Genomic DNA, 17,601 nt, shown 5'->3' on the forward strand with positions numbered 1-17,601 from the left:
CCATTGCAAGCAACACGCAGATAGAGGTGTATTTCACAACTAGTGAAAATACTTCATTAAAATCCACACCTTCTCTTTGACTATGACCCTTTGCCACCAAACGTACTTGGTACCTTACTTTGTACCTTGCATCTTCAATACCTAGAGTTCCTTCCTTTTTCTTGAAGACCCATTTGCAACTAACAATCTTCTGGCCTTTAGGAGGCTTTACTAACTCCCATGTCTGATTCTTATGAAGAGATTCAATCTCCTCAGTCATAGCAATAGTCCACTTGGCAGATTCATTTCCTGTAACAGCTTCTTGGTAGGTGGAAGGCTCTTTATCTTCAATATTTGCTGCCATAAACAAAGCATAAGTAACTAAATCTGCATAAGCATACCTCTTAGGAAGTTTAATCTGCCTTTTCTGTCTCCTTGTAGCAATAATGTATTGTTGTTCATCTGGTACTTTATCATCCTGCACCTCTTCAATAGTAGGCTAAACTAGAGTGTTGACTTGTTTCTCTGGAGCTTCAAAGTCATGTTCCACCTGTTGCTTAACACCCTGAGATTCACCAGTAATAAAAGACTCCTTCCTCTGGTGAAGTAAAGCAAACTCATCAAAAATAACATTTCTGCTGGTAATAAACTTAGGTGACTTGAGATCAGGACACCATAACCTGTATCCCTTCACCCCGGATGCATAGCCAATAAAAATACATTTCTTGGCTCTAGGTTCAAGTTTTCCTTCATTAACATGAGCATAAGCAGGACATCCAAAAACTCTTAAATTAGAATAATTAGCAGGAGTACCAGACCATACCTCTTCAGGTGTTTTGCATTCAATAGCAGTCGATGGTGACCTGTTCACCAGATAGTAAGCTGTGTTGACTGCTTCAGCCCAAAATCTCTTAGACAACCCAGCATTGAAAAGCATACAACGAGTTCTTTCCAAAAGAGTTTTATTCATGCGTTCTACTACACCATTCTGTTGTGGAGTCTTTCGAATTGTATAGTGTCTAACAATGCCTTCATTACTGCAGAACTCGTCAAACTCTCCTGAGCAAAATTCTAAACCATTATCTATTCTGAGACATTTGATCTTCTTTCTGGTCTACTTTCCAATCATGGCTTTCCACTGCTTAAACTTAAAGAACACTTCATGTTTTTACCTCAAGATATAGATCCAGACTTTCCTGCAAAAGTCATCAATGAAAGTCAACATATATCGAGAACCATCAAGAGAGGGAACTCTGGAAGGACCCCAAAGATTTGAATGAATGTAATCAATAGTGCCCTTGGTCCTATGAACAATTGAACTAAACTTGAGTCTTTTTTGCTTACCAAAGACACAATGCTCGCAAAAGTCCAACTTTCTCGTCTTCTGTCCACCTAGCAAACCTCGTTTGCTCAATTCTGTCAAACCCCCCTCACTCATATGCCCTAAACGCATATGTCATAGATGGGTAGTTTCTGAATCTTGATCAACTGAAGAAGATACTGAAGCAGCGTCTGTCACAGTACTACCCTGCAAAAAATAGAGGCAGTTTCTCTGTTTTCCTTTAAGCATAATAAAAGCATCTTTAGAAACTCTCAAAACTCCACCTTCAGCTGAAAACTTGTAACCATTAGAGTCAAGAGTACCAAGAGAAATCAAATTCTTTTTCAAATCTGGAATATGCCAAACATTAGTTAAAGTTGTAGCAATACTATCATGCATCTTAATTTGGATTATGCCTATACCAACAGTCTTACAAGGATCGTCATTCCCCATTAAGACAGTTCCACCATCAACAGAACGGTAAGTAGAAAACCAGTCTCTATTGGGACACATATGATAGGAACAACTAGAATCAAGAACCCATTCACTACTAGAGTGACAGTCACTGACAAAAACTGAAAGAACATTTTTGACGTCCGAGGAACTTTCCTCAACAACCACAGCAACATCAGAAGAATTACTAGTGGATTTATCCTAAGACTCCTTTTTATCCTTTTCATCTTTCTTCTAATTTTTTAATTTTGAACAATTCCACTTAATGAACCCTTTTTGGTAACAATAATAACATTCAGTATCTTTATAAGACCTAGATTTAGATTTCGATTTGCCCTTACTATCAGAACCATTTTTGTCACTTCTTCCCCTCATAACCAGGCCTTCGGCTTGTTCATCTCTATTATTCCCAGACACTATTTTTCTTAACTCTAGAGAGTTTAATGAGGATTTAACATCCTCCATACTAATGGTGTCTTTTCCATAGAGCAATGTAATAACAAAATACTCATAGGAAGGAGACAAAGAACACAACAAAATAAGGGCTTGATCTTCTTCATCAATTTTAATATCAATTTTTTTCAAATTCATAATAATAGAGTTGAAATTATCAACATGTTCCTTAAGAGGCATACCTTCCTTCATACGAAAGGTGTTGAGTCTTTATTTTAGGTAAGGATTGTTGGTGAGAGACTTCGTCATGTACAGACTCTTTAATTTCAGCCACAACTTTGTTGCCGTGTCTTCATCAATAACTTCACGCAGCACCTCGTCGGTTAGATTCAGGAGAATCGCATTACTCGCCTTTTCATGGACCTCGTCCTTGTCTTCATTGAACATAGTTTCTGGTAACTTGTCCTTCCCGAACAACACCTTCTTTAGACCTTACTGAGTCAGCATGACCTACATCTTGATGCGCCAAAGACTGAAGTTAATCTTGCCATCAAATTTCCCAATCTCACATCTGGTCGACATCTCAAAAAACTCCCCAAAAAATTCTTCGGTGAATAGTACCGTATCTGTGAATAGTACCCAAAAAGTATTTGTGAACAGTACCGTACAAGTGAACAGTATTTGTACACAATACATGAACCGAGTTCTGATACTAGTTTGTTATGAAAATAAGGATTGAATGGAGTTTATGAGAATAAGAAAAAAAATTAATAAATAAAAAAAATAAATAAATAAATTGACACATACACAAACGAGACAAGGATATACGTGGTTTGGCTATGCCTATATTCACGGGGAGAAGACAAAATAATATTTCACTATGGAAATAAAGAGATACAAGGCAAAGTGGCTCACATCCAAAACCCAATTACACCCAAACTCTCACACACTTACACTTTTTTTAGTGAGCAAACTCACTCAATTATTGAATGTTTCAACACTATGGAAGGCAAGGCTATTTATAACCAAAAAAACATCAACATATGCTTGCTGATCAAGCATATTCTTGTTGACCACGCATGGCATAGCTTCTTGGACACTCACCTTGGCTGCCAAGAAAAAATTGACTTAAAGAATGATGCAATATACTTGCTAATCACACAAATTTATGGTCCCCAGCAACAGCCACAATTTGAGCCATATGTTCAACAAGAAATAAACAGCAGCATACGAAGAAATTCCCATAGACAATTACGTGTAGCTTAGATTTTCCTTATACAATTCAAGAAAGGATAAGTTAGGTAGAATTATAATCCTATATAAAAGCAAAAATTAGTAAAATGCATGGTTTAGGCATTTGTTTCATAAATGAACCCACCAAATCTTACTTGATTAATATATATCATTGACCAAACTGTACAATATGAGAGCTAGTGTGACCTCAATAGTTGTTTAACACTATACGTTGAATATATTACAATTATATATATATATATATATATATATATATATATATGAGATGTGATAGATCTTTCAATTTTAATTGTCGACTATTCCTCCGAATATAACGTGGTTGGGAATGAGTCGAAGAGAAAGAGATGTTTACGGGAATTTTTTTAAAAGTTCTAACGAGATCCAACCACGTTGTATTCAGAAGAAGAGGCGACAATTAAGGTCGGAAGACCTATCATTTCTCTTATATATGTATATCTCTCTCTTATCCGAAAGGGAAATGAAGGAGTTAGGGTTGTCGATCATTTAATAAAAGTAAAACAATCTAAGGCTGAAATAGCTCTGAGAAAGGTACACCAAAATATATTATATATAATATTTAAATTATGAACACGTTTTTTTTTTCATGACTTTTAAATTTTAATTTATTGTATGTTAATATTTAGAGAATTAATTTTAACCTGACTTTCTAACTCTAAATTTAGGATTGGAAGTCAAATTATGGTTAAATTTGAACATTTTATATGTTGGATTGAGTACAAATTGTATTTCTATTAGAGACCTATTTTTGTTTATAAGACCAAATTAAAATAGAGATGGCGTGTACCGAAGCTGCTCCATTAACATCCCTCCTTATCACCATTTTTTATGTTATAAGAGCCAGGATCATTAGAATTCCTCCGGAAGGTTAATTATATGCCAAAGGAGGATATATAGAAATATGTGGTGAAATTTGGGTATCAGCGAAACGATGAAATTCGTCCACTCAATAAGGCAAACTCATCATCATCCACAAGTCAAAATTAGGTGGCCTTATTAAAAATAATGTGGGACTATGAGGGATTAAACTTTTGCCCAATCACAGAAAACCTATAATCAAATGGAGAATTCTTGTGGATAATGCACGTGTGGTATGCATATTCGTCCACTCAATAAGGCAAACTCATCATCATCCACAAGTCAAAATTAGGTGGCCTTATTAAAAATAATGTGGGACTATGAGGCATTAAACTTTTGCCCAATCACAGAAAACCTATAATCAAATGGAGAATTCTTGTGGATAATGCACGTGTGGTATGCATATTGTCACGCCATGCACCAGTAGAAGCGTGTGATTAGAATGGTGCTCTAGAACCCTGACAATATGCAACACTTAACTAGAATCCGCAGACCTTATACGCACACGCACACACATATATATATACACACACACACTCGACCAGACTTCATTTATTCTCAGTTTGGTAAAATTACGCAAGCCATTTATTTTTTAATTACCAAAAAAAAATACCCATTGTAATTCTTGTTATTACTTTTGCAAGTGTATATTTGTTGTAAAACTACTACAGTTTCACAAACAATGAAAATTAATGATATAAGGAGTATTTCTGAAGATGACATCCAAAAAAAAAACATAATTCAAGAAAGCCATTGGATTATTTGGTGTGGATGGATGAGATACAAATAAGTTCTATAGCCTCCAAGAGATGTTACAAAATGATAGATATAGGAGGCCGGATGACATATAACAGAACTTACATGTATAACTGCTTAAAACTGATGGAATGAAAGAAATAATATATGATTATACATAATACATGAAAATTTCAAGCAGCTGGTTCAACTTTTATTCAGATTCCGTCAAACACACCAATTTACTTAACAAGCTCCACCCTCACACCTGCCAGTAGTAAATCCTCCACCACCACCACCAACCATGCCAGAGAACTCGCCGTAAAGGAAGATGAGCATGGACATGATTGAAAGAGACATAAGAATGAGGCACAACAAAAAAGTGACCTCAGAACCCTGAAACAAGAGGCCTGCTTCATCTGATCCACTCGCACCATCCAAAATATCAAAAGTTCTTGTCATCTTTGAATGGTGTATGAGCCTGAGTCTAGGACAGTGCAGGCATGCATGGTTTATATAGGCCAATGCTGACACGTTATAGTGGCTTATCATCGTCATCCTAAGGTTGGAAAATTGTGGTTACTTGTAATTGACCGTCGACTACTTTTTGTTCGAAAGCAACCAGCGAGGAAGTTTCCCTCGAGTAGGGAAGTTAAGAAAGCATGTATAACCTATAAATATCAATAACTAGTAAAAACGTTTTGTCATTGATTTCATTATCCCACCAACTCTCACGTGACTTGACTAACATCATTTGCTCCACATGTGACTGGTTCAATTAGTGCAACTCTGTTTCTTCTGTCTATATAAAATCTGGACTAGCTGATAAAAGACTAGTCAATTGCGTTGAATGCGTGGAAGATGGTTGTCTCGGAAGCCGCCCGTCACCACAACAAACGCAGCCACTTAGACACTCCCTCAAGCAAATATAAAAATCACCCACCACGACAACGTACAGAAGCCACTAGCCCCTCCGTCAGCAATGAAAAAGTGACCCGACTTATTGTCACCCGTGTCAAATTCAATACCAAATTTTCTTCACTGTGATGTGGCATCAAGCCCACTCCTCAACTAATCTTGACTTAAGAGTATCTGGATCACACACGTGCTCTATCTATTTTTATAAAAAGGCTACTCTAATTTTTTTTTTTATCTAGTATCATTTATTGTGTGGTACATTATTTGCTTATTATTTGTTTGAGTGATGTATCTACAAATGGTATAGTTGATGTTGGTGCCTACTCAAAGTGAACGAAAACACTATAAAGAGACTAAAATATTGTATTAGCAAGATAGATATTATCTTTCTGATTCTCTAACGGTAGACAATTGAGTAGATTATTATTGGTGAGACTCATTTATCTGGGCCCTTTACTTTTTACATATATTATCTTTCTTTTCATTTTATGTCCCTATACTTCCGAAGAACATTCGGTATGTATCACATACCTGCTCTACTTATTTTTAAAAAAATAAAATGTCACATCAACATTATTTCATAAAAAATACTAATTACTCTTTTTTTTTTTTTTTTTTTCAAGTTCGTGCATTAATGGTGTGGTACATTTACCTCATTGTCTACTAGTATAGCTATTGTAAGGAAAAGAGAGAAATAATCAAAAAAACATTACAGAAAAGTTAATAGATATTATTTATGGGATTATCCAAATCTGGACTGGCTGATAAAAGACTAGTCAATTGCGTTGAATGGATTAAAGATGGTTGTCTCAGACGCCGCCCGTCACCACAACAACCGCAGCCGACACTCCCTCAGCAATATAAAAATCACCCACCACAACAACGTACAGAAGCCACTAGCCCCTCCGTCAGCAATGAAAAAGTGACCCGACTTATTGTCACCCGAGTCAAATTCAATACCAAATTTTCTTTACTGTGATGTGGCATCAAGCCCACTCCTCAACTACTCTTGACTTGAGAGTATCTGGATCACACGTGCTCTATCTATTTTTATAAAAAGGCTACTCTAATTTTTTTTTTATCTAGCTCTTTTTACATTTTATGCCAATATATCTGCTTCCAAAGAGCATTTGATATGCATTACATACCTACTCTATCTACTTTTATAAAAGTAAAATACCACATCAACATTATTTAATAAAAAATACTAATTACTCTTTTATTTTTTTTTTTCAGGTTTTCAAGTTCGTCCATTAATGGTGTCGTACATTTACCTCATTATCTACTTTTTATTTTATTATTATTTGTTTGAGCTATGTATATTACAAATGAATATAGCTATTGTGAGGGAAAGAGAAAAGTGACCAAAAAAACACTACACTACAGAAAAGTTAATAGATATTATTTAAAGGATTATTCAAATGTGGACAATACAATGGATTAGTATCATGAAGCCAGTGGTTTGATATTCTACTTTTCACACAAACCATTCCCTTCTTTCTCTACTTTATGATGTACTCCACTTTCTCTCCCCAAGTAAAAAAAAAAAAAAGTACACATATTTGCATTCACCTAAAATTTGGACATAAGAGCAAAACAAAATTATAGAATTCAAAATGGTAAATAACCTCAACCATATAAGATTAATGCTACATCATGTGTTACCCCAAACGTTGAATTCTTTGATGCACCTAAATCAGTCTCTCTCTCTCTCTCACACACACACGCACATGTATATACGTTAAAATATACTGTAGTTCCTTCAAGATTTATCGCTCTTAAGGGTTTGATCATAACTTATGTTCTGTTGAAAATTAACAAGGAGTCTCTCTCTCACACACACGTTTTAGGAAGTCTTGCACACTAGTGCCCTCTCCTGTCAAATCAAACTGTCGTCCCCTCTAGCTTTCTATTAAATACTCAGGCTCAGGCTACCAGACGTGAGGTTACGTATTCAAGTCTATTAGATTTGCCAACATCTACTTACAGTTAACAAATAGAAAGTTATATTAAACGCATTTTATGCAGTAAGGAGATTACTCAAGCAACATTAAATTTTTGGTTTTTCCTTTCCTAGTCTCGAACAGGAATCATTTTCTTGTAAAATCATGCAAAATGCACCAGAAATATTCAAAAACAATTAACTATTTATCCTACCTGAAAGGGAAAAAGGAGGAGACGATCACAAACAAAATCCAAAAAAACCCTATTAGGAGATGTCATTTAACGAAGTAAAGCAATCTGACCAAAACCAATGGGGTCTTTTGCCATGAAAGATTTCATAACCGAAATATAACTATGAGAAAGGAGCACCAAAGCACAATGGTATTTATGGGATAGTGAATCCAAAGTCATGGTATACAAGTAAGTGTATAAAAACAAAAGAATAGCCTTTTTTTCTTCTTCTTCTTTTTTTTTTTTCTCTTGTTTTACAGTTCATCAATCTATGCCACTAATTCCTATAAATCTAACACGATAGCTAGAGTACCCAAATTAATCGTTGTAAGGGGCAATAAACTAAAATCCAGCTGTTACATATAATTGAAAGAAAAAACAAAAGCACAAGTGAGTCAAGTGACCGTCGTGGAAGTCAAATTTGGTATGCATCAATTTCTGAAATTATACAGTGAAAGGAGGACCTTCAGCTTTAGCAGAACAACCTCACCAGTCCTGGCTTTAAACAATACAAGTTTTTTGGGCATCCACCAAATGGACCTTGAGCTTCAGCAGGTTTACAACATGAATCCATTGGTACCAAAATTATCTAAGTTTTCATGGGCTTATCCTCTGCAAAACCACATTTCCAGGATGTCATATTACAGGCATATAAAAGACAAAAAATTATGGAAGACCTCAGAAACAGAATGTATAAATTGTGGATGCGAAAAATGAACTTGAGATAGACTGCAACAATAAGGAGATTTCACTTGTTGGACATCCCACAGTATCAAGTACGATTTCTCTTTTTTAGTATTAAACCCCTGCTAATTTTTCTTTTTTGAATTATATAGCTATAAAATTTCACTATTGCCCCCACTGAAATTACTAAAAAAAATCACTATTGCCCCCCACTCACATAATCTTCTGAGTCCGTCCCTGCACAGTATAGATATCATTCTATTTTAGTATTTTTATCACCCACTAATGCGCAGTCATTGCAAACAAAATTGGATAGATTCCAAACATCAGAAAGCATGATGTCAAATTTGTCATATGTAAATCATAATAAAGTAATGTAATCATCATTGAAATCACTCAAATGCTACAAAAAGCAATAATAAAAAAGGCATAAAATACAATGGATGACTGTATTTCTAGATGACTTGAAATGTCCATTCCCAATCCATTTCCAATCAGAAAGCAAATCGACTTACTAATGAAATTTAAGGTTCAAGCATAATAGGAAACTTATAAAAATATAAATATTTAAGTCAAAACCATAACCAAGATTCATCAAACAAAATTATGTAAGATTTCATTTAACCACATGATTCACAAAGGGGGTATTAACTCCACAAAATTATGTAAGCTTTCATCAAACAAAATTATGTAAGCTTTCATTTAACCACATGATTCACACAAAGAGGATATTAACTCACGTATAGATTTAGGATCTCTATGTACAAAGAAACTTGCAGCTACTATCAGGTAGCAAAAAAGGAGCATTAGCCCTTTAAAGTAATTAGAAGTTCCCTCCTGCATGAGAAAAGGAGATGTTCAGATTCTCCACATACTAGAAAAAAGAACAAATCTATAAGAAGATAAATCAAATAGAAACTTCTTGTATTTATAGGATAATACGAACTTCAACACAATTAGCATGTGAAAAGTATTAGTAGTGCTTTCCATTTTCTGTTTATTCACAGCTTAAAACATTCTAGCTCTCAAACTTCTTAAGAAAAATATATATATATATACATATTATATAAGATTTTTCCCCCATAAATGCAATGCAAAAAACTTGGAAAAAAAAAAATTGCTATTTTTCTCAATGGACAAACCTGCAGCATGAAGGCTACTACTAGAACAGTCATGAAAAGAGTGGCTGTCTCAAAAAGTTGAAAATTCAAATCCATAGGAACCCCAAAGATCCAACCAACAACCACGCAAAATGGAATCTGCAGTCATTGCAAAAAAGACAGGTGTTAGAAGGTAAATCAACCAAAGAGAGAACATAAGAAACATAAGAAAAAAGAACAACTTTTGAAAATAAAATCTATGACAAGAAGTTAATAATGATCCTTTTACTTAACAAACGCATAATCCTTTAAAGCACAGGCAACAACACGGCATTAATAAAGCATAATGACAAATGATAACGGTAAGTGCAGAAATAATTCAAAAGGATTGACCACCCACAAAAATGCTATGAACTACAAAGCTATACAAATTAAGAAGAAACTCAAGACAGAGTTTGGAACCACATCTAACTGCTCTACCTCTCCAAGTTCTTCCACAATAAAAATAAATTCAAAAAGTTCCAGCTGCATCTTTAGTGTCCAAAAAAAAAAAAGCATTTTCAGAACCGATCTCACAATAGTAACTAAGAAAGTATACCCTCTGCTAAACAAGTTCCAACCTTCAATAGCACATTTTATTCCAAGGGCACTACTTTTCGCTCTTTTATAATCATTCATTTCAATACTTTTGAGAAAAAATTCAATAGTTATCCCCTCCAAGCTGGAAGATACACATGAACATAGTAAAAGTAGGATAGAGATTATGTATACTAGAAGAATATACCATTTATATTAAAGAAAAATTTACATTGTAACTGAAGGCACTGAGAAAAAGGAATTTCTAATTGTACAGTCAAATGCAGAACTACAAACTCATACGATACTCATGGACTCTTATAACTAATAATGGGAGACCAAAATTCTTGATTAATAGATTAAGAAGTATTTCATTTTCCTCTTTGACTTTTATTAACTATAAATTTCTCACAAGCATACAACTTCCTGCACTAAAGACTAAACATGTTTCAATGATATTCTGACTTCTTTTTTACCACAAACTACACATCGTCTCATAAAAAAATAAAAATAAAAACAAAAGACAAAAATAGATAAATTAGCTACTTGATCTTGATGGAATAGAAACTCTGTCACTTTTCTTTCTGGGCAAGTTAAATGAGAAGTTCATTTAATGAACTAAATTATTTCTTACAACTGGCATGTTTGTGTACTTTCATCAAAAAACTATTATAAAATGATTTCAAAAGATATAATTAACAATTAGGTAAAAGAAGTATTAATTATCCACTGCTAACTAAGATGGAATCTATAATTTGCTGTATTGGGAATTAATAAATAAAATAAATTATTAATTGCCCGTGATATGACTGCACGCTATACTTGGACCTTGAACAAGGGAATTGGGGATCTCCATGATGGCTAATCAGGATGTCATAGGAGTAAACCTTTATAGATCTTAACCAAATTTTACTGTCGCATATAAAGTACTAGTAATAAAGGAAAAACAGACTATTTTCATGATGACGTGAAATAGTCATAAGGACTGATTGCAAAATTTAAGTATACAACTGTAACTATATGAAAGTACTGTGCATCCTATTTGATACATGGTTGCGGTAACAATATTTCATAAGGCTTAAAATAAATTCTCCTCAAGTATTTATGTAAGTAACTGCCAAATCACTTTCCTAGTTTCAAGAACTAAAAAGTTTCTTTCTGGATAACCTAAGATAACGAAAAGCAAGTACGCCACTTGTATATGCATACTAGTTACAGAACCCTGTCATCTATTACTGAAAAACCAAAAACGGTCAATATAGCATGGAAACTTCAAAGCATATCCTGGGCCGGTTTAGTGAAAGAGGAGAACACATAGGACAAAAAGATTAAATAATTAATCAACTAAAACATGTAACACACATGGACACCAATAACTGTTGGAGGTTACTTATCGAGGGAAAAAAGAACTATTGGAGAGCCTTGAAAATAGATTTGATGCAAAGATCTGTGAGTCAATCATCAACTCAAAAGTCTGTCGGCATTGATTCAGTAGCAACTAAAATAAATATCCATCATTGGTGTAGACAGTCAATTTTCCAAATAACATACCATGTGATATCAGAAAGCAACCAATTTTATGGCCAAATGACCAGTCGAATCTATTCATAACTGAACACTTAAATTCATCTTTCAAAGCATAGTATAAGAAATAGCACTCTACAAGTGACTAACAATGTTTATCAGAAGGCAAGGAGCTGATGAGATGTATACAACAGTGAATTAAGCTCAGACTATCATGCTCAAAAAGTACAGAAAATTTACTAAAGAAAGCATCTCTAGCACCAATATAGCTACAAACTAGAAGCTGATATAATCAGACTAGAGAAGTACATGCCTACAAATTGCAACAGTAGCTAGAGTCAGTAAGAATCCATAATTCTATATAATTTCCAATGCCTACCAAAAACATGGAAATCTGGGTCGATGAGCCTATTGCAACTCCCAAGGAAATGTCCTACACGAAAAATGAGCAAGTCAAAAAATTATAAATCGTGACACCTAGTCATTATGGGAAGTCAACAAAACAGAACTTACAAGCTTGTCTTTCATGGCAAACAAAATAGCACCTGCATGCTCTGCTGCATTCCCTACGATTGGGAGCAGGATGACGCTTATAAATGCTATTGGAATGTTTAATGCAACAGAGGCACCCTGGAAAAAATATAATAATAAAATACCATGTTTACCATAAGAAAAGCGTACAGATAAAAATACAACTCAGGTATTCTCTCTGTGTAGCAAATCCTTGTCATATTTCACTATATTAAAAGAAATCCACATGAGATTGAGAGATGTGAGTTAGATGATGTGGAAAGGCATCATTATTTAAAGGGATTGTAATACACCAACGCGACAGGCTGGAATGCACCCAGTCTGAAAAGAACAATGCTAAAGCCACTTTTTTTTAGCCAAAAAAAAAAAAACTACAATCACTGGCCAATAATTAGAATGCGTGACATTGATTATGCTGACAAAATCGAAAAAAAGGTCTTCACCAAGCAAAAGACGAGGAAAAGAATATACTTTCTTCTTCAGATTACTTTGGAATAGCCAGCAAAAATAAATAAAAAACATGCAAAGAAATGGTACCAAAAAAAACTACAGGAATAAATTAAGATGACAAAGCTACCTCTATCGCATTAACTAAGTATTCTGAGAGGAATGAAATCCATGCGGTCAAAATAGTGAGCCATATTATTGATTCCCATAAGGTGATCTCAGGAGCGTCTTCATCATCTGAATTCCCATCAGTCTGACCCCCTTCCTGATTTTATACCATTGATCAGACAAAATGATTCATACTAAGAAAGAATAAAAAGGAGTAAATTATAAGGATAGTTTTCATATCATTACAATAAAAGAATAGCAGAACCGGCATACTGCTAATGAAAAGCAGAGTTGCAAAAAGAGAAGAAAAAAAAAACATATAAATTAATCATATGAAAGTTACAGAGCATATTTATAATGAATAAATTAGTTTCTTTGGTACTTCTCATTTAAGCGGTAACAAAGTATGCACCAAAATGTGTGTAGGTGATGAAAAATGTGGTACGTGAGGTTTGAGATTTTGGAGAGGGAAGCTTGGAAGCAAAAAGCAACTAGGATGCATAAATGAAATCTATCAAAAAACATTATGATAAGAGCGTAAATAATTGAAACTATAAAAGGTTGTCTTCGCTCTATAAAATAAGAAATATGGTCTCTGTATAAAAGATTTTAGGAGAGTTAAAAGTTATTACAATTCAACCAAGCTTGACTTGGAACATACAAGATAGAGAAAAGATATGATATCAAAGGAGCATTCCATAACATATTCAATGACTAAAATTGATCGCAAGCTAAGTATGTCATTGTAAAAAATAAGATAAACAATTTGTTTCTTACAACCAAGAGACCAACCTCGTTAATTGGGGAATATTGATGGTTTTGGCCCTTCAGCTGGAAAAAAAGATAGGCAGCATATGCCAAAAGCATAATACAGCTGCTAAACCTTGAAAGAGCCAACTCAGACTTCCCAAAATGCAACTCAGTGTGTGTGAAGTGAAGGACAGCTGGGAACAAAAGGCCCATGACTGCCATTAAAAGCAATCCTGAGTTCATTACAGCATTTCCCTGCGAAATAGATTTAAAAGTATCCAACTATTCAGTTGACCAAAATCAAGATATTAGAAAGAGAGAATGCAAAACTGAAGTATACATTATTACAAAAAAAAATACTGACCATAATAAAAATGGCAATTAATCTACCTTGTCAAACACCTGTTCCTTATCAGAATGGACAATTCCACCACTGAAAAATGCACATCCAAGTACTAACAGCATGTTGGACAGAATTGAGCCCAGTAGTGACTGCTGGACAACACGTATCATACCACTTCTCATTGCATGAATTGATATTATCAGTTCTGTCGCGTTTCCAAAAGTAGCATTTAGTAGACCCCCAACTGCAAAGCTCAAACCAGGGGCACTGTAAATTACCCCATAGGGAAGAATGATCAACTTATAACTGTGAAATGAACAAACTGGTACTGCTGCTGCTACTACTAATACTACTACCATTATTGCTACTGTAACCACTACCACAACCATTGGTGGCTTTGAATTTCTACAAGCCAAGCTAGACCTGGTCACAAGAAACAAAGAAAACCTAAAGGTTGTTCTAGACCAACCAAGTAATTCCTAAAATGGACCTCATAGTTCAGAAGACACTGTTTAGACTTTAGTGTTACCTGCATGTACTTTTAGCATGGAGTCCACCATATAAACTCAATTTGTATGTTTTATGCCAATGACAAATTAGACTAACATCTGACATGACTGCATGAAATTCGCCTTCATATTATATGTATCAAAGAGTATAGTTTATTCCAATCATTCTAAACTACAGGCATTTTGGTTTTTTTCTTTTTTTATTTGCATTAATATCAATCAATACTGTAAAACCAATTAGCAAAACCATGAATATAAGTAAAAAACAGAAGCAGGTGATAATTATGGGAAAATATGGATTGGGATCCTCTCCAGCGTTATCTCTCTCCTGAACCCTGCAGGGCTCAATCTCGAGGTCCAGTTTTAGCGGCAGCCATGTCATCATCTTATTCAACTTTACCATTTACAAATTCAGTTCTAACACAATTTTCAACATGGAGATTAGCAAAATGATGATGTGGCTGAAACTGAACCGCAGGATTGAGGCATGCAGAATCCAGGAGAGAGATTCCGCTGGAGGGAATCCGTTTCCGGAAAGTAAAGGGAGAACAGCAGCTCTTATATAATACGGAATCAAATATACTATATTAATAAAAAATAAAAATAAAAACGAAGTAGAAAGTAGAAAAAAAAAAAAGAAGTACAAAAAATCAAAAAGTAGAAATATATATATATATACCTGTTGCTCCAGTGTAGAAAGCCAGCTGCCTGCATTGAATGGAAGCCAACTATATTAGGGACTCGCCAATCTATATTACTGTAAAATTTAATAGAAATTGGTAGCAGTTCAAATGTGGATCTGTTTTTGGTGTTCAAATGTTGTGATTTCATTTATAGGATATGATTACACAACTGAATTGTCAATTGTCCAGTTCCTCCTTCTGCTCACTACCATATGTAAATTGAAATGTCAGACATCACTTTTTAAAAAAATAAATAAATAAATAAAGATCAATGTAATAGGAAGACCACATTAAAGAAGGAACACATAGACATCCTACAATTGTGTTCTTTCCTTCCCTCATCAGACAAACGAGTCGCAAAGTAGATGCATTAGACATGTATATAACTTTCATATCCATATTGTCCATGCAACATAAGAATAGATGAAATGCATAAAGCATTACTCTGTTGCCCAACCCAAACGCTCTGCCAAAGGTATGATGCCCAGTAAAGTTAGCAAGAAGACCCAACCCTGAAATCAAAATGACAATACAAGTCAGAACAAGAATATTATTATGCAATAATCCAAAGAGGTTAAAGGATCAAGACAAATCCAACTCACTTGAAGGCTGGCCATTCCATCAACCACTATTGCCAAAAACCCACAAGGTACAAGTAAGTTGATCTTGTCACAGAAGAATACTATCTTAATGCTGATGAACACTCTTTTCAATATACCATTGCAACGAATATTTTCTGAACCAGCAATAGAGAAAGGTCCGTCATCAATAGAATTGATCTTTCTATCAATTGACCCATGGTTGACAAGGTTCTTGTCTTCGAGCTCCAGTGCGGACCTTTCCTCTATTGATCCCATCTGTCAAACCAATGTCATTATCACAAAAGGCCCGGTGTAATTCAAATATATATATAATCTCATAAACATTTTAATGGCTGTATCTAGGTTCCTGACACCACCTCTGTCTTCTAGCAACAAAAACTTTATGGATCCTCATCGAGAATTGGCAGAAGAGTGGAATGATGAATTGGACGGAATACTGTCATAAGGCTTGGCAAATTAAAGATCATTACACATACAAGAACGTGATGAGGCGCTACGCATGTTCTCAACTTGAAATGTCCTCTCTCTATTACTCAGTTATGCAAGAATTTTAGAGTAGAGGAAATTATTCAACGGTAGTAGTCAATGACTAACAGAAGCTTGAATTGTCGGAGTTATGGCTCCACCTTTTTTCCTTTTAACAATCAAAAAAATCATGAGGGTTGGCTTCATAAATTGTATCATTCCTGCACCTACTATGTGCGCGCAGAATGAGATATATACAATTGTGTGTGTGTTTATATATAAATTACAAGAGAGTAAAATGATCACTTCAAAATGGGTGTTGGTCTGAGTTATTTGTAAATTGTTGTTAGGCATCTACTTGGGCTTTAGGTAGAACCAGAAAGCAAAAAGGATCATAACTAAACAGGAATAACTGTTTATCCCAAATTCACAAAAGCGTGAATTAAATCATCACTAAAAAGCAATAATATAAAAATGGCAGAGAATTCACAAAGAGGCTAAAAACCCATGAGAAACAGAAATTAATAAAATTAAATTTTGCAAATCAAACAAGATTTGCGATAGAAAACAGTTCAAAAAGTACCAAAACAACCTGAACTATAAAAACAAGGCCTAAACAAATTCCCTTACTCTAATTCTCTGAAAATTCCGAAAATAGAGAGAGAAAGTAATAAACCTGATAAAAGTCTCAAGTCTTTCTTCCAACCATTCAATTCCTTTTCCCTCTGGTTTCTATCTTGGTGCTTGTCCCGTTGTTTTCAGAAGAATTGTATAAAACTGGTGGGTAGTTGAAATTGTGGCTATCAGGGGTGGAATCGAAAGGAGCATAGAAGGGGCATTGGTCCACAAATACGATGTAGAGAGAGAAAGAGAAATATGCGGAGCAGTAATTGTCGGACGGACACGAGATGAAGAACCGTCCTTTGGCTGTATGTTTGACATTGTTTCTCCGTTTCTATCGGAGAGACCAAAGGTGAAGAAGCGTTTGGCTTTGTAGATTTTACGACACCTACCTTAATTACTTTTGAAATTACTCATTTCACTCTATGGGTTGATTTTTCTTTTTTTAAAACTAATTATGAAATATTACTTTTACAATTAAATACTACGTATCCCATTATCATAATAAAACAACCTTATTATTAATACTCAAATTAATATAATATTTAAAATCT

General features: G+C 34.5%; 1 protein-coding gene across 4 annotated transcripts; it reads right to left on the reverse strand.

The window, feature by feature from the left end:
• Positions 1 to 8,222: 8,222 nt before the first annotated feature.
• On the reverse strand, positions 8,223 to 17,393 carry LOC132308680 (vacuolar cation/proton exchanger 3-like). 4 transcript variants are annotated; one of them, XM_059806846.1, is made up of 12 exons: positions 17,103 to 17,393; positions 15,962 to 16,216; positions 15,804 to 15,871; positions 15,356 to 15,384; positions 14,215 to 14,411; positions 13,867 to 14,079; positions 13,097 to 13,231; positions 12,502 to 12,618; positions 12,368 to 12,421; positions 9,931 to 10,047; positions 9,529 to 9,625; positions 8,223 to 8,716 (listed from the first exon to the last, which is right to left on the reverse strand). In XM_059806846.1, the coding sequence occupies exons 2-12, from the start codon at positions 16,214 to 16,216 to the stop codon at positions 8,694 to 8,696; spliced, it is 1,305 nt and encodes a 434-aa protein (XP_059662829.1). In that variant the 5' UTR covers positions 17,103 to 17,393; the 3' UTR covers positions 8,223 to 8,693. The 4 variants fall into 4 exon arrangements, with proteins under 4 accessions (XP_059662829.1, XP_059662831.1, XP_059662830.1 ...); XM_059806848.1 differs by having other exon boundaries at positions 17,057 to 17,154; XM_059806847.1 differs by lacking the exon at positions 17,103 to 17,393 and adding an exon at positions 16,318 to 17,050.
• Between the last annotated feature and the right edge of the window lie 208 nt (positions 17,394 to 17,601).

The sequence above is a fragment of the Cornus florida genome, unplaced genomic scaffold (assembly GCF_030987335.1).
Source record: "Cornus florida cultivar Cherokee Brave unplaced genomic scaffold, ASM3098733v1 CherokeeBrave_3.0.0_Hap2_Chr05, whole genome shotgun sequence".
NCBI classification, from domain to species: domain Eukaryota; kingdom Viridiplantae; phylum Streptophyta; class Magnoliopsida; order Cornales; family Cornaceae; genus Cornus; species Cornus florida.

Bases quoted from the DNA above. Each gene is read 5' to 3' on its own strand.
- LOC132308680 (XM_059806846.1), bottom strand. From the start codon at position 16,216: ATGGGATCAATAGAGGAAAGGTCCGCACTGGAGCTCGAAGACAAGAAC. The intron at 13,232-13,866 runs GTTGGTCTCTTG...GTATAAAATCAG, and splicing joins AATATTCCCCAATTAACGAG to GAAGGGGGTCAGACTGATGG. The intron at 8,717-9,528 runs GTGAGTTAATAT...GTGGTTTTGCAG, and splicing joins TAGAGATCCTAAATCTATAC to AGGATAAGCCCATGAAAACT.